This window comes from Dendrobates tinctorius, unplaced genomic scaffold, assembly GCF_039654945.1.
Source record: "Dendrobates tinctorius isolate UK_male_01 unplaced genomic scaffold, ASM3965494v1 ptg000107l, whole genome shotgun sequence".
Classification (NCBI taxonomy): Eukaryota; Metazoa; Chordata; class Amphibia; order Anura; family Dendrobatidae; genus Dendrobates; species Dendrobates tinctorius.
Window position 1 is genome coordinate 4,531,938 of NW_027361775.1, and position 27,931 is coordinate 4,559,868.

The 27,931-nt window shown below is 43.0% G+C and overlaps 1 protein-coding gene across 1 annotated transcript in view; it reads right to left on the reverse strand.

Moving 5' to 3' along the window:
• The window catches only part of GFRAL (GDNF family receptor alpha like), a 170,282-nt gene that overhangs the window by 46,796 nt on the left and 95,555 nt on the right, over window positions 1-27,931 (reverse strand). The window contains exon 5 of the mRNA XM_073589139.1: window positions 691-747. Coding sequence (XP_073445240.1) covers window positions 691-747 — 57 coding nt within the window. The remainder of the gene's footprint in view (window positions 1-690; window positions 748-27,931) is intronic.

A 27,931-nucleotide genomic window follows, 5' to 3' on the forward strand; every position in this document is an offset into this window, starting at 1 on the left:
TTAATAACCCAAAGTGTCATTGGTAGGCTTAAACAATGTAAAATGTCAACTTTAGTTTAATGTGTGAACACTTTTACTTGTTACAGAGAGAGGGACCCAAAAATGTGTTTACCAAAGGATAATATCCAGGTTTTTACTGAAACTGTGGATAAGAAACATTACATTTAGTTAAACTTTTCGTAAGCGTGTACTATTAGGGTATGTGCACACTCTGCGGATTGAGGTGCGGATTTGGCCGCGCAGATTTTGTAAAATCCCCAGGTAAATCTGCAGGTCAAAAGACCTGTGGATTAGCCTGCGGTTTTGCCCTGCGATTTTTCATCTCCACAATGGAGGAGATGGCAAACCGCAGCGGAATCCGCAGAAAGAATTGACATGTCAATTCTTTCTGCGGTTTAGAAACCGCAGGAAAACCGCACTGCGGTTTTTAATTCCCATACGGAATAATGGTACTGTACACTGCAGCAAAAACTGCTGCGGATCCGCAGCGGCCAAATCCGCTGCGGAACCGCAGCAGAATCCGCAGCATGTGCACACACCCTTAAATTTAAAATTGAATCTGGCATAAATTGTAACACATATTGTCGCTGTAAAAGGACTCTATACAGTTAGATGACTTTACAATCCAGTCTTTTTCATAATTATTGCTTTTTAGTAAAGAGAAAATAATATATTTGTAAGATACATTACCTATATTCTTCAACGAGCTCATATTCCAATCTAAATTCATTGTCCCTTGAGAAGAATCTGAAAAAAAGGAAAAAATGATATATGTGATAAAATGATTAATATAATACAATACAATACATGTTTATTCCATTGTTGAATGTTTTAATCAATTCCAGACCTGGCTAATTTTCTTTTTTTTGCTTCTAAGTGTTTTTCTCCCCTTTTTTCAAGAGCTATAATCATTTTTTCTTATCAACATAGTTTTACGATTGCTTTGCTTCTTTGGATGAATAGTCTTTTTTGTGGAGCATGCTAACTTTTTTATTGGTACTAATTTGGGGAACATACACTGCTTTGATTGCATTTATAAGTACAGGTTTGGTAACCTGTCAAAAAATGGAAATTCTGATATTTGTTTAATATAGATTTTTCAGGCCAATTATAGACTTTGCTGTTCTTTTTAGTTCACAGTGAATTGATTTGCTGCCAATTAAATTTTTGAAGAAAACTCAGCAGAGATGGAAAATTTAAATGTCAAATTATTTGCTAATTTCAAATTACTGTATATTTTCGAAGCAATTTTATTTAAAATTTGATTGCAGCATAAAGATTGCTCACATTTCATTTTGAGTATGTACCAAGCTGATCCAGATTAACCACAGTGCTGTAGTGCACCATAATCAAAAGTTAATGTTTTTGTAATATATGCTTTATTTTCATTGTATGCAAGGCTACACAAGATTCCACTGGACAGAGGTATGTATAATACATACATACTCTCCGTTCCCAGGTCTGAAACTGGTGAATACCAACAGCACACAGAGCTTGTGCAAGGGGGATTCATAAGTCTGTGGTCACAAACAGTTAAAGATGGATGTTTGTAATACAACTATAGCAAAAGAGTAAAGGGAGAGCTATTTGTTTTGTACAGACACATGAATAATACATTTCATTATTCTCATTATAGAAAGCCCACCATTGACTTGTTTTACTAAAGCATTGAAAGTTTTATACTTTTCTCATTTTAGACATTCTCTAAGCTACTGTAAAATCTATTAGCTACTAGAGATGGGTGAACCCGAACAGTAAAGTTCGGGGTCTGTACACCTAGTGTTCAGACAGGGACCCCAAACACTGACTTCTCCAGGAAGTAATTGTTACTGTTCGAGTTCTGCATGACAGTGTGAGAAACTCCAGTGGATCTGACAGGCGGTAAGATCATTATTGCTGGTCAGATAGGTACGGTTCTCATGCTGTCAGATGAGCATGAGGGGGACCCACTCCATTTTGTTAAATTACTTGCGTGGGTCCCCCCATTTTTGACAACCAGCCAAGCTAAAGCAAACAGCTGGAGGCTGGTGTTCTAAGGTTTGTAAAGGACGATGGATATTGACTCTCCCAGACTAAAAATAGCAGCCACCCCAGAAAAGGCGCATCTATTATTCATGCAAATTCTGGTGCTTTGTCCAGTTCTTCCCACTTGCTCTGGTGCGGTGGCAAGTGGGGGTAATATTTGAGGTGTTGATGTCAGCTGTTTTATGACTGCTGACAATAAGCCCACAGGTTAGTAATGGAGAGGCATCTATCCATCACTAATCCCATAGTTAGATTGTAAAAAGACACAGCCAAAATGAAATTTTTTATTTGAATGAAACACACTGACACCCTTATTTTAAATAAAGATAAAAAAGCAAAGTTACATGCATTCCATTGAAGCCCTTGTCCCCTGTGAAAAAAAGAAAAATAATAAACAGCCATATCTCTTACCTGTCTGAAGTTAAAATCAGCAATACTGCCCATGCCATAATCCATGTCTGTTATATGTGGTTTACAACTTGAACAGTGCCATGACATGACCATAAAGGCTGAAAACCATGGGAGAATGAGATGCTGTTAGCACAGCCTCAGAGACCAGCAGTGACAACATCATGGTTAATGCAAGTCACTGAGGCTGCATTCCAGCTGACACTTCACTGTGAGCCTGGACGATGAACTACGGTGACATTAAAGGAAATCTGTCACCCCATTTCTGGCCTATAAGCTGCGGCCACCACCATCAGGGGCTTATCTACAGAATTCTGCTATGCTGTAGATAAGCCCCCGATGTAACCTGAAAGAGAAGAAAAACAAATAAGATTATACTCACCGGGGGAGCGGGTACAGTGGGTGTTATGTTTCGGTCCGGCGCCACCCATCTTCATACAATGACGTCCTCCTTCTTACTTCTGCTGTGGCTCCTGCGCAGGTGTACTTTATCTGCCCTGTTGAGGGCAGAATAAAATACTGCAGTGTGCAGGCACTGGAAAAGGTCAGAGAGGTCCGGCGCCTGCGCACTGCAGTGCTTTACTCTGCCCTCAACAGGGCAGGAGCCACAGCAGAAGTAAAAAGGAGGATGTCATCTCTAGAAGATGGGAGGCCCACCGGATCCCAGGGTGAGTATAATCTAACTTGTTTTTCTTATCTTTGATAAGGTTACATCGGGGGCTTATGTACAGCATTACAGAATGCTGTAGATAAGCCCCTGATGGTGGTGGCCACATCTTATAGGCCAAAAATGGGGTGACAGATTTCCTTTAATGAGATCACTATGAGCACCGTGAGCTTCTTATCCTATTCTTATCATGTTTTGGTACCTGAGTTTGCCCATTACTATTAGCTACTAATCAAAAACTGAAAGTCTGTACATTTTATATAGATTTTCTACAACAGATGTAGAGCGATACGGAAGAAAGTATCCTGTGAAGAACAGGTTATCATTAGTGATGAGCGAGCATGCTCGCCACTACTCATTGCTCGCCCAAACATCTCAGTGCTTGAGATACTCGGAGCTCGACGAGTATTTCTGGGGTTGCTCGATGGGGTCCCAGCCCTGCATGTTTGGTGCTCTTTAGAGAGCCAATAAACATGCATGGATTGTCTGCCACACACTGCAATGCCGCAGCCATGTTGGTTGTGGCATTACAGTGATTAGCTGGCTGCACAGCGTCATCAGACCTATATCAGACCTGTCACCACCCTGATCATCACAGTCAGCTCCGAAATCACGCAGTGCAGGGAGAGTTGCTGCTGAGCTAGGGAGAGATTTGTTTGCTTCGCAGTTAGTGTGGGTATACCGCATATAATACACATATCTGTTATGAATGAGTCACCGTAGGAGGCAAAAACAGAAATACTAGCTAAGTCCAGAAAACCAGAGAAGTTGGCAGCTATCGGATTGCAGACCCCTGAACCTAACAACAACAACTAGCAGTAGCCGTGGGGGGTTCCTACGGTGCCCTAGACCCCTCGATCACAGCCAGAGAACTACATAGCCTAAAGACAAAAAAGGGAAATCTAAACTGCCCCAGAGCAAACCCCAAAGCAATAGGCAGCCTCTGAAGACAGAGCAAAAAGGAATTCAGCTCACCCAGCAGGGAAAGGCAGAAATCCAGAAAAACAAGGCAAAACAAAACCAAAACACAAATGCAAAAAGTAGAGCAGAAAACTTAGCTTTTGAGGAGCAGGAATCAGACTGGTCTCCAAGAATCCCTCAGAGTAATCACCCGCAAGGCAGAAGGGCGTCGGCTGCCTTATATCCAGTCAGCAATCCCAGTCACCCAGTCATCATCATTCTGCTCAGGTGCTTTGTAATCAGCCTCACTACCTTCCTTCACCAGAAGAGGGAGTTCATCAGTCCTCAATGGTGAAGGGGAAAATGAACTCACAACAGTACCTCCCCCTTGAGGAGGGGTCACCGAACCCTCATCCACGCCACCAGGGTTATCAGGGTGAGCCCGATGAAAGGCACGCACCAATCTTTTGGCATGAATATCAGAGGCAGAGACCCAGGAATTATCCTCCTGACCATAACCCTTCCACTTAACCAAATACTGGAGTCTCCGTCTAGCCAGACGGGAATCCAGTATCTTCTCTACCTCAAATTTCCATGTTACCTTCAACTAATACAGGGTAAGGAGGTGCCACCCCAGGAACAACTGGTTCAACAAGCCTCTTCAACAAGGACTTATGAAACACATTATGAATTTTAAATGTGACAGTAAGAGCCAAATGAAAAGAGACTGGATTAATAATCTCCAAAATCTTGTAAGGTCCAATAAATCTAGGCTTAAACTTAGGAGAAGCCACCTTCATAGCGATATTTTTTGATGATAACCAAACCATATCACCAACCTTAAACTGGGGACCAATGGTCCTATGTCGGTTGGAAAACCGCTGGGCCTTTTCCTGGGAGAGAGATAACTTATCCACCACTTGGTCCCAGATCTGGTGCTTTCTCTCCACTACAGTGTCAACACTTGGGCAGGCAGAAGGCTCCACCTGCCCTGAAGAAAATCGAGGATGAAACCCAAAGTTACAAAAAAAAGGTGACATCAAAGTGGCAGAACTAGCTCTATTATTTAAAGCAAATTCGGCCAAGGGCAAAAATGAAACCCAATCATCCTGATCAGCGGAAATAAAACATCTCAAATACGACTTCAAGGTCTGGTTTGTTCTCTCCATCTGCCCATTGGTCTGAGGGTGAAAAGCAGAGGAGAAGGACAACTGAATTCCCAGCTTAGAACAGAAAGTCCTCCAAAATCTAGACACAAATTGAACTCCTCTGTCAGATACAATGTTCTCAGGAATCCCGTGCAAGCGAACCACCTGTTGCAAAAACAGGGGCACCAACTCAGAGGAAGATGGCAACTTAGGGAGTGGTACAAGATGAACCATCTTAGAGAACCTATCACAAATGACCCAAATAACAGTCATTCTCTGAGAGACAGGCATATCAGAGATGAAATCCATTGAAATATGGGTCCGTGGCCTCCTGAGGACCGGCAAAGGCATCAACAACCCACTAGAGTGAGAACAAGGTTTAGACCGGGAGCAAGTCCCGCAGGACTGCACAAAATTCCTGACATCACGAGACAAGGCGGGCCACTAAAAAGACCGACTCACCAGATCTCTAGTACCAAAAATACCTGGATGACCAGCCAATGCAGAGCAATGAACTTCAGACATCACTCTCTTCTTCCACTGGGCAGGAACATACAACTTTCCACGCTCAGGTTTGTCCTCCTGGAACTCTTCCAGAGCACGTCTCAAATCGGGCAAGATGACAGAAAGAACTACCCCTTCGCCTAAGATGGTAGCAGGCTTGGTCACCACAGGAGAATCAGCAAAGAAGCTCCTAGAGAGGGCGTCTGCCTTGACATTCTGAGTGCCAGGAAGAAAAGAGACCACAAAATCAAAACGTGTAAAAAACAAGGCCCAACTAGCCTGTCTAGGGTTCAAGCGTTTGGCCGACTCCAGGTAAATCAAATTCTTGTGGTCAGTGAGGACCACGACTTGGTGTTTAGCTCCCTCCAACCAATGTCTCCACTCCTCAAATGCCCATTTCATGGCTAACACTTCCCGATTCCCCACATCATAGTTACGTTCAGATGGAGAGAACTTTCGGGAAAAGAAAGCACAGGGATTGATTTTAGATGTTACAGGATCCTTTTGGGACAAAACAGCTCCTGCACCAATCTCAGAAGCGTCCACCTCTACCTGGAGCCAGAGTGAGACATCAGGTTGCCGCAAAACCAGGGCAGAAGTGAATCTTCACTTCAGCTCCTGAAAGGAAGAAACAGCCTCCGGAGACCAATTCAACACATCAGCACCCTTTTTAGTCAGATCAGTCAATGGCTTGGCAATACTAGAAAATTTTGCTATAAATTTCCGATAAAAATTAGCAAAACCCAAAAACTTCTGGAGGGCCTTCAAAGAAGTGGGCTGAACCCAATCATAAATGGCCTGTACCTTGGCCGGGTCCATTTCAATAGTTGACGGAGACAAAATAAATCCCAAAAATGAAATCCTCTGTACCCCAAAAAGGCATTTCGATCCTTTGACATACAGGGAATTCTCCCTCAAGATCCGGAACACAGTCCTAACATGTTCCACATGAGAATCCCAATCCTTGGAGAAGATCAAAATATCATCCAGATAGATAATCAAAAATTTATCCACAAAGTCTCGGAAAATGTCGTTCATGAAGCACTGGAAGACAGAAGGGGCATTAGTGAGCCCAAAAGGCATCACCAGGTACTCAAAATGTCCCTCCGGAGTATTAAACGCCGTCTTCCATTCATCCCCATGCTTAATGCGGATAAGATTATACGCCCCCCTGAGGTCCAGCTTCGTAAACCAGCAAGCACCTTTAACTCTGGAGAATAGATCCGAAATCAGGGGTAACGGATACTGATATTTAATAGTAATTTTGTTGAGGGCACGATAATCAATACAAGGCCTTAATGAACCATCCTTTTTGGCCACGAAAAAAAAAACGGCACCTAAGGGTGAAGAGGATGGTCTAATATGACCCTCCTCCAGCGCCTCCTTAATATAGGATCGCACAGCCTCGTGCTCGGGTACAGATAAATTGAAGAGCCGACCCTTAGGAAATTTACACCCCGGGCTCAGTTCAATTGCACAGTCATAACTCCTATGAGGAGGCAAAGATGCAGACTCATTCTCACTAAATACATCATAAAAGTACGCCAAATAGTCAGGAACATCATGCGACTGAGGAGAGGAGGAAAAAACCGGAGCCTCACTAAGGGCACACCGACAACCCCAACTCACCACAGACACAGATTTCCAATCCAAAACTGGATTATGAATTTGCAACCAGGCAAACCCCAGAACAATGGTATCATGCAAATTATGCAACCCCAAAAATCTGCAATTTTCTTGATGGTCTGGGGCGACCCGCATTACCACCTGGGTCCAAAACTGAGGTTCATTTTTCGCCAAAGGAGTAGCATCAATCCCCCTCAAAGGGATAGGTGTCCGCAGAGGTGTCATCGGAAATCCACAACGTTTAGCAAAAATCCAAGTCCATTAGATTCAGGGCTGCTCCCGAATCCACAAAAGCCATGGCGGAAAATGTTGACAGGGAGCAGATCAGAGTAATTGCCAGAAGAAACTTAGGTTGAACACCACCCACAGAAAACGTGTGTGCAAAACGTTTCTCTCGTTTAGGACAGACAGAAATAATATGCGAGGCATCTCCACAAAAAAAACACAGCTTATTAAGCCTTCTGAACTCCTGACGTTGCTCCCTGGACAAAACTCTATCACATTGCATAGGTTCAGACACTTGTTCAACAGGTGGCAACACCTCTCGTGCAGTCCTGCGTTCAAGTAAACGCCGATCAACCTGAATGGCTAATTACATAGAATCGTCAAGACCAGAGGGAACAGGAAATCCCACCATAGTATCTTTTACGGCTTCTGACAAACCCTTCCGAAAGAGAGCTGCCAAGGCATTATCATTCCAGGTAGTAAGGACTGCCCACTTTCCGAATTTTTGACAGTACAATTCTGCAGAATCTCGACCCTGGCTCAATGCCAACTGGGTCTTTTCAGCCTGATCAATAGCATTAGGTTCGTCATACAACAACCCCAAGGCTTGAAAAAATGTGCTCACATTAGTCAGAATAGGATCATCTGGTTTCAAAGAAAACGCCCAATCCTGGGGATCACCATGCAGCAAAGAGATGACAATTTTAACCTGCTGCGCGGAGCTCCCTGACGAGTTAGGCTTCAAGGCAAAAAATAATTTACAATTATTTTTGAAATTCAAAAATTTAGACCGATCCCCAAAAAACACATCAGGAGTAGGGATCTTCGGTTCAGCAGCATGTGAATGAGCAAGGTAGGCGGAAATTCCCCGCACTTCCGCAGCGAGCTGCTCCACACGATCAGACAATTGCTTTATCTCCATTGAGAGAAAAAAAAATTCCCCCTACGTCCTCAGAGATATAGAGGAAAAAATATACACACTTTTTTTTTTTTTTTTTACAATTCTTTCCTGCTATTGAGTACCCTAGGATCTGCGGTATGGCGGGTGATTCTGTTATGAATGAGTCACCGTAGGAGGCAAAAACAGAAATACTAGCTAAGTCCAGAAAACCAGAGAGGTTGGCAGCTATTGGATTGCAGACCCCTGAACCTAACAACAACAACTAGCAGTAGCCGTGGGGGTTCCTACGGTGCCCTAGACCCCTCGATCACAGCCGGAGAACTACATAGCCTAAAGACAGAAAGGGAAATCTAAACTGCCCCAGAGCAAACCCCAAAGCAATAGGCAGCCCCCCACATATAATGACGGTGAAGCAAGATGAAAAATCACTCACACAGATAGATAGGCTGAGCAAATGATGGGGCCCAAGCTAACTAAATAGGACAGAATAGAAAAGCTGCTGTCTGCAATCCGCCAAAACCCTCTCAAAAACAAGAGCCAACAGACTGATAGGGAAAAAAGCCCTGAAGACGCTAGGCTTCAAAAAGACTATACCAGTACTCAGGTATTATCTGAAGACAGAGCAAAAAGGAATTCAGCTCAGCCAGCAGGGAATGGCAGAAATCCAGAAAAACAAGGCAAAACAAAACCAAAACACAAATGCAAAAAGTAGAGCAGAAAACTTAGCTTTTGAGGAGCAGGAATCAGACTGGTCTCCAAGAATCCCTCAGAGTAATCACCCGCAAGGCAGAAGGGCGTCAGCTGCCTTATATCCGGTCAGCAATCCCAGTCACCCAGTCATCATCATTCTGCTCAGGTGCTTTGTAATCAGTCTCACTACTTTCCTTCACCAGAAGAGGGAGTTCATCAGACCTCAATGGTGAAGGGGAAAATGAACTCACAACACATATCCATCTCAAAAACAGTCCTTTTGAGGACTAATAGCTGCATAGATATAGTGCTAGGCAGGTAGGCAGTGTATGTGAAGACTGCAGTGCATATAGCAATTGGGTCCATTCCAGTTCTGTCTGCTGCTGCCTGTCACAGATATTTATAGACATAGCCCGAGATATCAGGTGCCAGGAATAATGTTTTTGGATCTTAATCTTGATTATTTGCTTTAAAAGCAATTCAGAGAACATTGTTTTTCTGCTCCATTTGCTTGTTGGCACTGCAGAATACAGCCAGATCCTTTCCTTATTACAGGGTAAAAAAACAGCTATTTTAATCTTGGGTTTGTCCGCCACACGGATCACATATCAGTGCACTCAAAATTGTGCCATTTCAGGCATCAATTTAAATTTTGTTGCAGTGTCTTGGGCAAGTTATTGATAACAGGTTGCTGAAAAAAATAGTTACCTACAGGCCAGATATTTGAAACTAGGGTTTGTCCACCACAAGGATCACATATCAATGCGTTCAAAATTGTGCCATTTCAGGCATTAATTTACAAGCACGTTGTTCTGTTATGTATTTCCGGTCAAGGATCACACTCCTTGGATATCTCCAGGCTTGTTTACTACATGAGACTTGTGATACATTCCTCCATTACAAGATGTCAGCTAACAACAACTAACCAACAAGTTCTTACACTCTATAGTACACACATCAAAGTAGTGAGACCCCTAGAGGTCACATCAACATATAACATATTGCTGCATCCTTTCTCTTTTAACTGAAAGAACAATAAAATTAATAAACAATGTATACCATGACCAAGTTAGAGCTATAACATAATACGTCCAGTTAGATATAATCCTTGAGGTGCGCCGGCTTTCTGATAATTCTGCCAACTCTAGTAACATAAGATGTGTCACTGCCTACATCTGGTAGTTCTTCTGATTCTGGTAATATGCCCTCTGATATTATCTGTCTCTAGCCAGAATCCTCACCCTGATGGTCAGCTGTCACTGTTGGTACTTGACTTGTACTTGCTGCCTCGTTGTCTTGGGTGTCAGGATACTGCTCAAAAGGCCATGAAAATGAATTATCTCTTTCTTGTGATTTCCTCAGGTATCTCTGATTTCTCCTTAGTCTTCTTCCCTCCTCTGTTAGAATTTCGTAGGACCGAGGTCCTAGTTTCTGGACAACTTTTGCCTTTTGCCAGTGTTTGTCAAACGAGCTGCTTGGCTGCAGCCGAATGTTGTCATTTCTCTGGAGCTCAGGTAGATCCTTTGCAGATTTATTGTAATAGAAAGCTTGCCTATCTTGATTCTTCTGTAATTTAGCTTTGATGTTTCCCAGCAACTTTGGCTTTAACAGATGACTAGCAGTTGGTAAGAGTGTCTTGTACGCCTACTCATGAGCCTCTGTGCCGGACTGCTGTCTAGGCCTTGAGTGGGTGTGTTTCTATGATCCAGTATAGACAGATATACATCAGTACCTGCTTGTTTTGCTTTCTGCATGAGTCTTTTGGCTGTTTTTACTGCTGACTCTGCTTTCCCATTACTCTGAGGATATCTGGGAGAAGACATCTGGTGTTCAATTTCCCATTTCTTGCTGAAGGTTTTGAACTCTTCCGAAGTAAACTGTGCCGCATTGCCCGAGAAAACGACATCTGGAATGCCATACCTGGCAAAATGGGCCTTGAGTTTTTTAATCACTGTTCCCGCCCTTGTGTCCTGCAACAAATCAACCTCCCAGAAGTTAGAGAAATAGTCCACTGTAATCAGGTATTCTTTGTCATTCCATGTGAACAAGTCCGTTCCTATTTTTGACCATGGTCTATGTGGAATTTCATGTGGCTGCAATGTCTCCTTTGGTTGTTTATCACTGCAGGATGCACATATTTTACATTGTGCTATATAATTTTTAATGTGGTCATTCATACCTGGCCAATAAACAGATTCTCGCGCTCGATGTAGACATCCTTCCAGTGGGAAGAGTGCAATGTTTTCAGTATTTCTCTTCTGAGAACTTCTGGTATAACCGCCTTGTTTCCTTTAAAGATGATTCCTTGCTGCAGTGACAATTCATCTGTTATGTGGAAGAATAGTGAAACTTCCCTTGGAGGATGTTGCTTGTATTTTGGCCAGCCCTGCAAGATGACAGTCTTTAAACTCTGGATACTTTTATCCTTCTCTGTGAAAGTCTGGATTTTCTTCAACTTTTCTTTTGACACTGCAAGATAGTTACACATATTGATGGTTTCAATGTCTTTCTCCTCATCATTTGTGATAGGAAGGTAAGCTCTGCTTAGCGTATCTGCAATCAGTAAGTCTTTTTCTGGACAGTACCCGATGTCAAAATCATATTTCTGAAGTCGTAACAGCATGCGCTGTAGTCTCTTTGGGGCATTCAGTAGTGGTTTCTTTGTAATGGTCTCCAAAGGTTTGTGATCCGACTGTACTCTTACCTGTCGACCATAGGTGTATTGGTGAATAGAGTTGAGCGATACCGTCCGATACTTCAAAATATCGGATCGGAATGGATCGGCTGATCTTTAAAAAAAGTATCGGTATCGCCGATGCCGATACCGGAAGTCCCATTCAAGTCTATGAGACTTCCGGTATCGGAATTGGAAAAACCCTTTCCTGCCCTTGTACAGCCTCTCGGGGGTCTATACGGGCCTTCCGGGGGTCTCTGCCGGCCTGCCGGGGGTCTGTGCCGGCCTGCCGGTGGGCTGTGCGGACTGCCCGGGGTCTGTGCACCCTGTGGGGGTCTGTACCGGCCTGCCGGGGGGCTGTGCCGGCCTGCCGGGGGGCTGTGCTGATGTCCGGGGGTCTGTGCACCCTGTGGGGGTCTGTACCGGCCTGCCGGGGGGCTGTGCCGGCCTGCCGGGGGGCTGTGCTGATGTCCGGGGGTCTGTGTACCCTGTGGGGGTCTGTACCGGCCTGCCGGGGGGCTGTGCCGGCCTGCCGGTGGTCTGTGCACCCAGTGGGGGTCTGTAACGGCCTGCCGGGGGGCTGTGCCGGCCTGCCGTGGGGCTGTGCTGATGTCCGGGGTCTGTGCAGGCATCGTCCGATGGGACTACAAGTCCCATCAGGCGATGCCTGCTACCATGACAGTGATTGACACATTAGCCAATGATGGGACAGTAGTAGTCCCATCATCCGGCTAATGTGTTAAATGTAAAAAAAAAAAAAAAATACTACATACATACATACTACATGCATGCTACATACATACTACATGCTACATACATAGTACATATATACCACATATATACTACATGCATGCTACATACATGCTACATACATACTACATACATGCTACATATATGCTACATACATACTACATACATACTACATGCTACATACATACTACATACATACTACATATATGCATCATACATACTACATGCTACATACATACTACATATATACTACATGCATGCTACATACATACTGCATGCATGCTACATACATACTACATGCTACATACATACTACATACATACTACATGCATGCTACATACATACTACATGCTACATACATACTACATATATACTACATGCATGCTACATACATACTACATGCTACATACATACTACATATATACTACATGCATGCTACATACATACTACATGCTACATACATACTACATACATACTACATGCATGCTACATACATACTACATGCTACATACATACCACATATATACTACATGCATGCTACATACATGCTACATACATACTACATGCATGCTACATACATACTACATGCTACATACATACCACATGCTACATACATACCACATATATACTACATATATACTACATACATGCTACATACATACTACATGCATGCTACATACATACTACATGCTACATACATACTACATGCTACATACATACTACATATATACTACATGCATGCTACATACATACTACATATATACTACATGCATGCTACATACATACTACATGCTACATACATACTACATACATACTACATGCATGCTACATACATACTACATGCTACATACATACCACATATATACTACATGCATGCTACATACATGCTACATGCTACATACATACTACATACATACTACATGCATGCTACATACATGCTACATGCTACATACATACCACATATATACTACATACATACTACATACATGCTACATGCATGCTACATACAATACATTCATACAATACATACATAGACATACAGTACATATAACATAGAGTAACATACTTACCAATACTTGTCACATTGTTCCCCGAAGCCATTGTCTTTCACGGAATAAATATTAACATAACAAACCACAAAAATACTCACCCATGATCCAAAGCAGTCCACGAGTGTGTCCCACGACGATCTTGGGTAGAGAACTGCAGCATCAGCTGATGCTGCCGCTCTCTACGGGCTGCAGGAATCCAATGACGGAAGGTAGGTATCCTTCCGCACTGTATTCCTCCGCCACTTAAAAAAAAAAAGTCCCTAGTCTCACTTTATGGTAAAAGCTGTGTTGGAATTTCCCACACAGCTTTTACCATAAAGTGAGACTAGGGACTTTTTTTTTTTAAGTGGCGGAGGAATACAGTGCGGAAGGATACCTACCTTCCGTCATTGGATTCCTGCAGCCCATAGAGAGCGGCAGCATCAGCTGATGCTGCAGTTCTCTACCCAAGATCATCGTGGGACACACTTGTGGACTGCTTCGGATCATGGGTGAGTATTTTTGTGGTTTGTTATGTTAATATTTATTCCGTAAAAGACAATGGCTTCGGGGAACAATGTGACAAGTATTGGTAAGTATGTTACTCTATGTTATATGTACTGTATGTCTATGTATGTATTGTATGAACGTATTGTATGTAGCATGCATGTAGTATGTATGTAGCATGTGTGTAGTATGTATGTAGTATATATGTGGCATGTATGTAGCATGTAGTATGTATGTAGCATGTATGTAGTATGTATGTAGTATGTATGTAGTATGTATGTAGCATGTAGTATGTATGTAGCATGCATGTAGCATGTAGTATGTATGTAGCATGCATGTAGTATATATGTAGTATGTATGTAGCATGTAGTATGTATGTAGCATGCATGTAGTATGTATGTAGTATATATGTGGTATGTATGTAGCATGTAGTATGTATGTAGCATGCATGTAGTATGTATGTAGTATGTATGTAGCATGCATGTAGCATGTAGTATGTATGTAGCATGCATGTAGTATGTATGTAGTATGTATGTAGCATGTAGTATGTATGTAGCATGCATGTAGTATATATGTAGTATGTATGTAGCATGTAGTATGTATGTAGCATGCATGTAGTATATATGTAGTATGTATGTAGCATGTAGTATGTATGTAGCATGCATGTAGTATGTATGTAGTATATATGTGGTATGTATGCATCATGTGGTATGTATGTAGCATGTAGTATGTATGTAGCATGCATGTAGTATGTATGTAGCATGCATGTAGCATGTAGTATGTATGTAGCATGCATGTAGTATGTATGTAGTATGTATGTAGTATGTATGTAGCATGTAGTATGTATGTAGCATGCATGTAGTATATATGTAGTATGTATGTAGCATGCATGTAGTATATATGTAGTATGTATGTAGCATGTAGTATGTATGTAGCATGCATGTAGTATATATGTAGTATGTATGTAGCATGTAGTATGTATGTAGCATGCATGTAGTATATATGTAGTATGTATGTAGCATGTAGTATGTATGTAGCATGCATGTAGTATATATGTAGTATGTATGTAGCATGTAGTATGTATGTAGCATGCATGTAGTATATATGTAGTATGTATGTAGCATGTAGTATGTATGTAGCATGCATGTAGTATATATGTGGTATGTATGTAGCATGTAGCATGCATGTAGTATGCATGTAGTATGTATGTATGTAGTATTTTTTTTTTTTTTTTACATTTAACACATTAGCCGGATGATGGGACTACTACTGTCCCATCAATGGCTAATGTGTCAATCACTGTCATGGTAGCAGGCATCGCCCGATGGGACTTGTTGTCCCATCGGACGATGCCTGCACAGACTCCCGGACATCAGCACAGCCCCCCGGCAGGCCGGCACAGCCCCCTGGCAGGCCGGTACAGACCCCCACAGGGTGCACAGACCACCGGCAGGCCGGCACAGCCCCCGGCAGGCCGGTACAGACCCCGGGCAGTCCACACAGCCCCCCGGCAGGCCGGCACAGACCCCCGAAGGCCCGAAATGACGGCGCATCATGATGCGCACACACCGCGCATCATGATGACGTCATTTCGGCTGTCAATCAACTTTGAACTTCCGATTCCGATTCCGGAATCCGATATGACAAAAGTATCGGAAGTCAGTATCGGAATTCCGATACCGCTAATATCGGCCGATACCCGATACTTGCGGTATCGGAATGCTCAACACTATTGGTGAAACTTCTCCAACCCAAATACCACAGCCAGTAGTTCCTTCTCAATCTGAGCATATCCCTGCTCTGTTGTTGTAAGGGCTCTGCTTGCAAATGTGAGTGGCTGTTTGTTCTGCATTAATGTAACTCCATGGCCTTTTTCTGAAGCATCACATTGTACCACTACTTCTTGATCTGGATCGAAATACTTTAGGGTTGCTGCATCTGCAATAGCTTTCTTTACTGATTGGAAAGCAATCTCCTGGATTTCCGTCCATTCCCAGAGCACATCTTTGTGGGTTAGCTTTCTCAGTGGCTCACACATGTCTGACAGATGACTGCAAAATTTGGAGAGATAATTTACCATGCCCAAAAATCGTTGTACTCCACAAACATCAATAGGGGTAGGCAAATCTTGTATTGCTCTCATCTTTTCAGGATCCACTTTTACACCGTTTGAAGTCAGACGATGTCCAATATAGGCCACTTCTGTCATTTTCAGTTTGAATTTGTCCAAGTTCAGCTTTATGTGTTTTGCTCTGCATCTGTCCAAAAATTGTATCATCTTCTGATCGTGATCCTTGATTGCAGATTCCATATCTTCACCTTCTCCCACTATTAGTATATCATCTGCTATTGTCTTCACTCCAGGAAGTCCTTCCAAAGCCTGCATTAATGTCTGCTGAAACACCTCTGGAGCAGGTTTTAGTCCCATGGGCATTCTCAGCCATTTAAAACATCCAAATGGTGAAGAAAATATTGTCAATAAACTTGATTCTTCAGTCAGTGCCACATGCCAAAATCCATTTTTCACATCACATACAGAAAATATTTTAGCTTTTGATAGATCTGGTAGAACATCATCTAATGTCGGCATGGGGTAATGTTTTCTTTTCAGCGCCTTGTTGAGTGGCTTAGGATGAATGCATATTCTTAACTTGCCAGATGGTTTCTGCACTATGACCAAACTGCTGATCCAATCTATGCTCTTATGGACTGGTGCTATCATGCCTCTTCTCTGTAAGTCTTGCAGTTCTACTTTCAGCGGTTGCATTAAAGCTACAGGCACTCTCCTTGTAGGTAATCTGGAAGGCTGCACGGTGTTGTCAATTTCTAGCCTATATTTACCTTCAAAGCACCCATCACCTTCAAATAAATCAGCATACTTCGTTTTTATTTTCTGAATATCCAAGTTGTGCTCTGCATTTAGTTTGGGATTTGGTATATCCTGGGAAACTTCAACAGACATAATATTCTGAGACTGTACTTTTATTAAGTCCATTGCCTGGACAGCTTTTACTCCCAATAATGGTACATGGTTACTACCACGCAACACGGTAAATTCAACTCTATAACTTTTTCTGTTACATGGGTTCCATATTTTGAGCTTACATGTCCCCATCGGTTTCAGAGCACTTTTGTTGTTCATCACCAGTACCTTGTCAGTTGGCTCAATAGAAACCTGTTTGTTCAGCAGAGCAGATGGAATTACATTGCAGCTTGCTCCACAATCCAGCTGAAATCTAATGGGCTTCTCATCCAACAAGAATGTTGCATAAAGCTGCTCGGCATCCTTGCCTACTGACTGCCTGACTACATTGACTTTCTCTGCTGCAGTTGTAGCCATGAAATGTCCTCTGCACTGTCAGTGTCTGGTGTCACAGTGTGGAGCTGTATGTACTGTTTGCCTGTTCCTTGCCTGCAGACAGCTGAGAAATGATTCTTCTTTCCACACAATCTGCAGGTTTCACTATATGCTGAACACTTGGTTTTGTCTCTCTCATGTCTTTTCCCACAATACTTACAGTGGACAGTGCTTATAGGGGAGCTTGGTCTTGTCGTTCCTTTCATAGATACTGCATGTTCCTTATCATCATCATTATCACTGGTGCCTGCCATCATCTTCAGGCTGTGTTTTGTCAGTTCAGCAGCCCTGCAGATTTGCATGCATTTCTCTAAAGTCATGTCTTCCTCTCTCAGTAATCTTTCTTTGAGATGACTGTCTCTTATGCCACACACCATTCTGTCTTTGATTAGACTGTCCCTGATCTCTCCAAAGCCACATGTTGTTGCCAGCCTCCTCAGCTCTGTCAGATATCTGTCCACATTTTCACCATCCTCCTGATGTCTTGTGAAAAAGTTATACCTTTCCACTGTCTCATTCTTCTTTGGGTCACAGTGTTTATCAAATGCCTGCACAATATCTGCTAGAAGGACTAGAAGGAGGTTGTCTGTGTGTGGGAGTAAGGTGTGGGCTAATTCTCTGCCATTTTCCCCAGTAATGTAATAAAACAGCTTAACTTTTCATTTGTCATCAGTGGGGGCCACTGTGAGATCCACATACAGTGTAATCTCCTCCTTCCAATGTCTCCAAGTCTGGGACAAATTACATGAAGTCACATCCAGTCCCTGAGGGGGCTTTAGACCAGTCTCCATTTTGCAATAATGTCAGAGAGTCTGTACTTACAGGTGCTGTGATTCTCTGTGATCCTCTGTACAGTCCCAGCCTCACACAAGCTCTGAGGATTTGCAGGTTCTGTGCCCAGCTGCCACCATGTTCTGTTATGTATTTCCGGTCAAGGATCACACTCCTTGGATATCTCCAGGCTTGTTTATTACATGAGACTTGTGATGCATTCCTCCATTACAAGATGTCTGCTAACAACAACTAACCAACAAGTTCTTACACTCTATAGTACACACATCAAAGTAGTGAGACCCCTAGAGGCCACATCAACATATAAAATATTGCTGCACACATGTCCCACAATATTAGTCTTGCCCTCTTCATCCTCTTCAGCCTCACCAATGCAGTTCTAAACTGCCAGTACTTCAGCCTTAACACTGCAATTCTCCACTGCAGGTTCTTCAGCCTCAACACTGCAATTCTCCAGTGAGGTTCTTCAGCCTCAACACTGCAATTCACTGCAGGTTCTTCAGCTTCAATATTGCAATTCTCCACTGCAGGTTCTTCAGCCTCAACATTACAATTCTCAACTGCAGGTTCTTCAGCCTCAACACTGCAATTCTCTACTGCCGGTTCTTCAGCCTCAACATTGCAATTCTCCACTGCAGGCTCTTCAGCTTCAATATTGCAATTTTCCACTGTAGGTTCTTCAGCCTCAACACTGCAATTCTCCACTGCCAGTTCTTCAGCCTCAACAATGCATAGGCAAACAGTATGGGAGTACCAACTTTTTAATAATGGGAACAATGCTTTCAGGTGGCCCTCCTGTACGTGTGTTCAAAGGATTAAATGGGTGTGTCTAAATTTGGTGCAAGGCAGGCCTTGCATTCAATGCATAGGCAAAGAGTATGGGAGTACCAACTTCCTTATAATGGGAAGATTGTTTTCAGGTGGCCCTCCTGTATGTCTTTTCAAAGGGGTATTGGGGTGTGCCTAAATTTGGGGCAGGGCAGGGCTTGCATTCATTGCATAGGCAAACAGTATGGGAGTACCAACTTCCCAATAATGGGAATATTGTTTTCAGGTGACCATCCTGTAAGTCTCTTCAAAGGGGTATTGGGGTGCGTCTAAATTTGGGACATGGCAGGTCTTGCATTCAATGCATAGGCAAACAGTATGGGAGTACCAACTTCCTAATAATGGGAACATTACTTTCAGGTGGCCCTCCTGTACATCTCTTGAAAGGTTATTGGGGTGTGTCCAAGTTTGGAGCAGGTGTTGCATTCACTTTATAGGCAAACAGTATGGGAGTACCAACTTCCTAATAATGGGAATTGTTATGAATGGGTCACCGAGGAGGATAGCAGGAACAGGCTAAGCCACCAGAAGACCAGAGAGGTTGGTAACTAAGCAGATTGCAGACCCCTGATCCTATCAACACAACTAGCAGTAGCCGTGGAGCGTTCCTACGATGCCCTAGACGCTTCATCACAGCTGGAGAACTAACTAAGCCTAAAGACAGAAAGGTGAAATCTAAACTGCCCCGGAGCAGATCCCCAAAGGAATAGACAGCCCCAAAACATATTTTGTCTGTGAGATAAGATGAGACACAAACACAGGCAGAAAACAGACTGAGCAAACGGTGGGGCCCAAGCTGTTTAGACAGGACAGGACAGAAAAGATATTGTCTGCAATCATGCACAAAACCCTAAAAAAGTCCAACACTTCTGATATACAAAGAACCTGCGGTCACATGACCTCACCCCCGCTAGATCAGCACTCTGGTATAAACTGGAAGCAAAGCAAAAAGACACTAACATAACAGGGGACTGAACAAGCTGTGACATATGAAGCAGGGCCTAGCACTGCCCCCAGCAGGGAGCACGCTGAACCCTAGCAACAGATCAGAAAGCAAAAAAAAGGCACAACCAGATTAGATGCAAAGGATTAGCAAAAGAATCACTTAACTGAACATGCAGATCAGGCAGGGGACAAAAGAACTCCAAATACACAAGGAGGAAAAATCACCAGCAATCTTCAAGAGCAGCCAGCTCCATTATATGCTCCCAGCCAGTAATTCCAGGTTCCCAATTATCATCGTCAGGTGGAGAACTTCCATCCACCTGGCCAGCTCCACTACTCTCAGTAACCACCAGAGGGCGCAGAGGGAGCTTCAGCTCAGAAATCCGAGCAAGGGAGTTCACAACAGTACCCCCCTTGAGGAGGGGTCACCGAACCCTCATCCACACCACCAGGCCAATCAGGATGGGCCCAGTGAAAGGCACAAATCAATCTCTTTGCATGGATGTCAGAAGCAGAGACCCAAGAATTATCCTCCTGGTCATAACCCTTCCACTTGACCAAGTACGGAAGTCTCCGTCTGGCCAGACAAGAATCCAATATCTTCTCTACCTCATACTCCAAATTACCCTCAACCAATACAGGGTCAGGGGGCGCCGCCATGGGAAATACTGCCTCTACAAACCTTTCAATGTGAAGCGAAAAAAGAAGAAATATGCAGCACTCACTGATATAGCTGAAAAACTGTGCGTCTTTATTTCACATAAATTTCATCAATAGATGTGTGGACATGCAGGACGTTAGAGGAATGCTAGGGGAGGGAGGTGCCGGACAACAGCCGTTTCGTGATTACTCACTTCTACGGGTCGAGCAAAAAAAAGGCACAACCAGATTAGATGCAAAGGATTAGCAAAAGAATCACTTAACTGAACATGCAGATCATGCAGGGGACAAAAGAACTCCAAATGCACAAGGAGCAAAAATCACCAGCAACCTTCAAGAGCAGCCAGCTCCATTATATGCTCCCAGCCAGTAATTCCAGGTTCCCAATTATCATCGTCAGGTGGAGAACTTCCATCCACCTGGCCAGCTCCACTACTCTCAGTAACCACCAGAGGAAGCAGAGGGAGCTTCAGCTCAGAAATCCGAGCAAGGGAGTTCACAACAGGGAATATTGCTTTCAGGAGGCCCTCATGTACATTTGTTCAAAGGGTTATTGGGATGCATCTGTAAGCAGGTATGGGAATGCAGTAGCACAGAGATTGCAGAATAAAGCTGAATAACAATGCTATTTAATTAATTTTTAATAAGAAGGATGGCAATGATCTCCTCACAGGGAGCTAATAAACAATAAACTAGGGAAGTAAAAGGGTTAACACAACAGTCTGTTATTGAAACAACACTTATCATTGTTTTCTTTGTACCTCATCCACATACAGTCTGATGGCAGCTGGGGCACTGGCAACGGCCGGCGTGTTGTCCTCAGATGAGTTACAGCAAATCACGGTTCAGTTTCTGGCGGCAACGGGCGGTCACCAGTTTTGCCCGCTGAGCCCCTAGTCCATAAATCTGTGCAGACAAAGTGGGTAGCGCTGCAGGAGTCTCTGTCTCACACATGTGCTGCTGCACATCTATCAGCAATGGGGAACGCACTTCAGGGTCCTGCCCCTGGCACCCGCACCTCCGTGTGAACATTGCACTCTGCTTGGCCGGGCGCACGGTGCTGTGAACACTCATTGGCTCACTGGAGCGTTCACCTCTGTCACTGCTGAACACGTCGCACACCTCTCTCTGCTCTCACTTCTGACTGTAAACTGAGACCTCTTTCCCACACTTCCTGCTCACTGCATGGCTTAGCCATGCCACCTATCCCTGGGTCATAGGACCGGTCTGGTTCCCTATTCTTTCTCCTGGCAACACTGGACGCAGCCTCAACAGTTCCTGACCCAGCATGATGCAGGTACCCGCAGCTCGGTCTTCCTCCTTACACGTCCAAATTTTGGGAAGGTCTTGCATTCACTGCATAGGCAAACAGTACGGGAGTACCAAATTCCTAATAATGGGAACATTGTTTTCTGGAGGCCCACCTATATGTCTCTTCAAAGTGGTATTGGGGTGCATCCTAATTTATGGCAGCTCTGCCTCTCACTGCATAGGCAATAACAGTATAGGATACCCACTGTTTAATAATGGGAACAACAAAGTATAGCCGGCTGATGGATGAGTAACAAAAGCTGCCTGGTGGCCCTTTAAAAATAGGCTTTCTGACTTTCAGAGTTCCTCCTTCATAAATGAAACAGGATGTGTCTGATGATGTGTCACACACCACATGGCCAGCTAAAGTTGTAAAATGTTAAAATGATATTTTCCAGTGAATGCATTTGTCTTGGTTGAAGGCAATGCTAAAGTACAAAAACGCATCAAAAACTCTACGTGTGAACATAGCCCAAGGTGTGGAGGAGCATTTTTGCATTTGGTTATTTATTTTGACATAGATAGTCATTACTCTGGAAAGGATGTCCCTTAACATATTTCCCAGGAAAATCCATTTTGGTTTCATTTTTGTATGTTTTATTATGAGTCTGTAAAAGTGGTGCAAGACTCTGACAACATTGTTCACAGCAGTGACCTGGGAGTCAGAAATGCTTCCACGGGTCTTCCTCATGATGTTCCCATGTCATTTGAGCACTGTACCCATCGATTTCCACAATTTCTAGTCCCTCTGAAGACTGCCGGGTGGTCACTGGAAAAATGCTCAAGTTTCCCATAGACTTACAATGGGCTTGTTGAGCAACGAGCACCTAAGCATTTTAGTGCTCGCCCATCACTAGTTATCATATTCTTTTTTGTAAGAGCAATCATTTTTGTAATTTCCAATAATGCCATTGTGTTCAGAGTAATCTATTAGGGATAAGCGAACGTGTTTGGTGATACTCGGATATCACCCGAGTATCTGGGTGCTCAGATGTGCTCAGCACTTTTTCAGCATTATCTAGTGCTTGGATTGAATACTGGAATTGCACCCCGCCAGTTTAGTGCCTGTTACACATCCAAAAAACATGCATGGATTGCCTGTCAGTCACTGTAATGCCGTAGCCATCTTGGTAGTGGCATTTCTTTGATTGGCTGACTGCATTACCTCATCAGAAGTTATAAAAGGGCCAGCGCTGCCAGGCTAGGCTCAGTAATGCCATTGCACAGCTCAGGGACAATTCTGATTGGAGGGAAAGACTAGCTGTGTGTATAGCTTTAGGAATCAGAGTCCTATAGTAGTGATACATTGCTGAACTATCATATAAAAGTCCTTCTTAGGGCTAATCTTTTGCTTTGCTATTTTTCTGTGATAAATTCTGAATTAAGCCTAGGGACAGCTGCTGGAGCAGGGAGAGTGGGGAATATAGTCACTAGGCAGGGCTTAGGGCTTTGCAGTCTGTTGCTAAACATATTGCTACTGCAGGTGATCACATTTTATTTTGGAGGGGGTGAAAAAATTGACTATATTGTCATCCATACAGTTTAACCTGCTTTGTGTGAAATTACGGTTTTGACATTTTTAAAAACCACGTGACCTGCTACAGGTGACAAATTTTTTTATCTAAAAAATTTAATTTCAATTAATTAAGAAAACTTGGTTTACAAAGACCTAGCAATTAAAAAATGTGTAAAGCCGACACTAATGAATTTCTCCATCAAAGAGTCAGTCAGGAAGTTTTTTAAAGGGAGTTCTGAGACAAATGCTCATTTGAAACCTGTGTCGTGCCTTACCACTAAGAGCCTAATCATCATCAGCCTGATGAGGCACATGTCTTCTAGCACCCTATTTGGTGGGCCTTGCACCTAGGTCCACAGTTAGTACCAGTGTATGACACCACTGCCTCTTCCCCTGCGCTGGGTGCTTGCCAATCCCCTGTCCATAATATTGGCGCAGATGCCTCCCACCCTGCACCTGTCCTTGCACATTCTGAGGCATCATCAGGCACTTCCAAATCCTTTTCCCAGCACAGCACTCAACTCTCCCTCCCCCTGGGCTTGGAATGAAAAAGAAAGTTCCCAGTCACCCATCCACAGGCCCATATTCTTAAAAGGCATATTTACACGCTTGTTGTCATGGAAATGTTGTTGTTTATGCTTGTGGACATGGAGAAATTCCACTGACGCACGGTGGCAGCTGTCCCTCGGTACTCAGTCCCCCGCCGCAACTATTTTTACTGGTGTGGCATCCCTGTCTTGTACCAGGACATTTCCAGGAACATCCCCTGTGCCCTTACCAAAGCACTTACTAAGATTGTCCACTTAACGACCCACAAGTGGACAAATTCTTGTGGCCAAGGACTCTACATTTCTCGGCACACTGGGTGATCATTGAGGAGGTCATGTTGAGTCCCATCCTAGCACAGCACATGTGCTTCGATGCCGTGAATTGCTGGCCCTACTTCTTTCAGGGTTTCTTTCACCTCCTACACCAGTTCCTGTACCCCCTTTCCTCTTCCTCATCCTCCAATCCTGATTTGGTATCTCAGAGCTGGAAGCACTGCAATACTGCCTTAGCGAAGCGGCAACAGGCTCTGCGAAAGCTAATTTGTCTAGGAGACAAACCACACAATGTGGCAGAGTTATTGAAAAGAATAACAGACTAGACAGTTCTGTGCCTCTCACCACTATAGCCAAGCATGATCTTGTGTGATAATGGCCATAACCTTGGGGGCGGTTGTGAAGCTTGGCAGGCTGCCAGACATTCTATGCTGGGACAACATGCTCGGTAATTCAGTGGTTTCTGAAGACCTACCCAGGTTTTCCAGAGCCTCTGGTCATGGTACACCATAAGCAACAGAGGCCAGTTTTGGAATACCAGCTGCAACATGCCTGTCGGTATTCTGGTCATCGTCTGCATGTAACGACTGAATATTGGGCTTGAATGTCTAATATTTGTGTGGTTCTTCAAGAGTTTGAGGACTACAGAAAGATATGGAGCTGATGCCATAATCAGCACAGCAATTCTGCTTCTGTGTGTACTTAAACAGTCGCTGCTGACAATTAAACATGTTTAACCAGCCAATGGATAGAATAATTAAAATATACCTTTTATTAGATTAATATACAATAAAATAAAGTGCAAGGTGCTCAAGTTACATCAAACACAACAAAGAAGAACACACAAATGAAAAAAGCTAGTGGATGCAGTATTGCCCATCATTACTGAGCATCCCAAGTATCCAAATGTTCATTGGGTGCTTAGAGTAAATCAAATATGGCCAACCTCATTCAAAGACATAGAGTACATAATTCTCAAGATAATCTCTATGCTTAACATATCATAACATTAGCCATCTCTTATTGAGAGTAGGTGTCATGCCATCAGTATATTCCCAAGTTAGGCATAACCATACCCCTCTCCTGATCAGGAGTACCATATAATACAAGGCACAATACTGCTACACAGCATTAATAAGAACCACACAGCCTCAATTGCCGCATTTGCTACGGGTTCTATAACACACAAATAATGTATCAAATAGAAACGTATCGTGTGTCATAATAAAGATATATACTCCCGCATACCCTCCATATACCTTAGTACCGGATCTAAATCCACCAGGTATGCATAAATATCTTAGATAAACCGTCTCTTATAAATGTGAGACCAATATTATGACACCAAAATATTTAGTAAAACACAGAACAATCTCACCCAAATAGCAGGGGCATTCTCTGATTGATTGCCATCCCCGTGACTGGTGAGCGCGATACCCCTATCTCCCGACGCGTTTTGTCTAATCTCATCAGGGGAGTCAACTGGGGTTCATCTGAATGGTGTATCACGCATAGCCGTTATGTACTTCATCCGACATTATGTGTACATACACTCATGCATACCTCCTTTTAAATGTTAGCGCCGTGGCGTCTCGGGAAGCCGACACTTCCGGTCCCTGATCCACCTCACATCCTGTGTTTGGGTCGCGCGCATCGTCAGCGTGCTCGCTCTATGGAGCGCGTCACACGTTGAGAGCGCGTCTCCCACCAGCTGGGCATGCGCACATAGCGCTGCCCTCTCCAAAGGGAAAATTATATTCTATATATTATAATGGCGTTAGTTACTTGCGGCATCAGACAGCCCATGCCCTGCACTACATATGCGCCTATCATTATCATCCATACAGCAGCAACATATAATCTCATGCTGATTATAGGAATCCCTTTAGAGTTTTTATTCTTAGGGATATTCCCTTAACTCATTCGGAGTATCCCCTACTTAAATCATGTACAGAGATTCATATGTAAGAGATTAATTCCACATTTAATCGGGGGTTTCAGTTAGTACAGCTACAGAATCAAAAAACTCCTTCAAAAATATATATCAATTCTAGGAAAACTGGCAGTTATAAAAATTATTGCTGTGACAGTACCGACTCACTTTAACCAGATGGGCCTTACAACCACCGAAAAGTGAATGAAGTGCCACTAAATTCTCCCTATAACATTTGTGTGTTCTTCTTTGTTGTGTTTGATGTAACTTGAGCACCTTGCACTTTATTTTATTGTATATTAATCTAATAAAAGGTATATTTTAATTATTCTATCCATTGGCTGGTTAAACAATTTAGGAAGTGGATATCCTAGTGCTGTTTATATTTTGATTTAGTATTATGGCAGTATTTCTATCAATAGGGATTGATACCAATGCTTGGGTGTCTGAAGCACGGGATGTTTTTTCAGATCGTGCGTTTATACAGAAGAGATACACTCCTTCATATACTGCTGCCTTTAAGGAATTGACAAAAACTTATTAAGATCAAGTTTCATCTTGGTGGGAGGTCCAAAGTTTGGACAATTATATCAGAGCAGGAATAGTCCCACGACACTTAAGAATTACTCTTGCACCGGGTTACAGATATAAGAACCCGGGTCTTATAGCGAAGTGGGAAAAAGAAGCAACAGAAAGCTCTCTTAGACTTATGAAATTATTATTAGATGAAGAGAAGGTGACCCTAAATAAATTAAATGAGACTTTAAAAGAACAGATAGAAGTCACAAAAAATTTTTCAAGTGAACCGGATTTTGCAGCCAAAGAGTTGAGTTTGCAAAATAGCCTGGAAATATTCCAATACCATCTGAAAGAACGGAAACATAAAATCTATAATAGGGACCTTCTGGAATTCAGAGAAAATAAAGCCTATTCAGTATCTATAGGTCGTAATTTTAAAATACCAGAAACAGACATTTCCTCCTCTGAAGCGGAGGTGTCTGATACTGAGACAAAATCTAGGTACCAGAGGGGAAGAGGTAGAGGTAGAGGAAACAGAGGTGGTAATAGAGGGAGTAGTAGAAGGTCCCCGCAAGGAGATTTTTTAGATCTCAGCTACCCCCTAAGAAGTCGACAGAACACTCACAACGCCCCCTAGAACCCCAAGTACTTAATCTCTCAACACGACCATTAACAGAAATTGAAATGTGCGTTCTAAGTAAAGGGTTATCCTTTGTTCCCACAACTGACTATGACTGCTTTGAAACAATTAAAGATCTCCACCTATTCGCACGAAAATTGAAATGGCGAAAACATTTTATAAGGGAGGACAAAAAGACATCGATGGAGCTGGTCATTGATGATGAGTTATTGGCTGATGTACGCTTTCTATACCATCTGGGGGATGTGAACCCCAATGATAGAGGAGTGGGTCCATTTACGAAATTAAAGAACAAGAGAACAAAAATGCCACCTCAAACGGGAGACCTAAGCTCAATCGATGTCTTTGTCAATCTGGTGTCGAACGATCTAATTAATCTGTCCAGTACCTATAAGGCTAATTTTCATAATTTTACAAATAAGGAAATGGGTAGTTTAAAGAATCTGGAGCAGGACAAGAGCATCGTAATTAAACCTTCAGACAAAGGAGGAAACGTAGTGGTGATGGACATAATGCAATATAAGTCCATATGTATAGAAATATTGAATGATG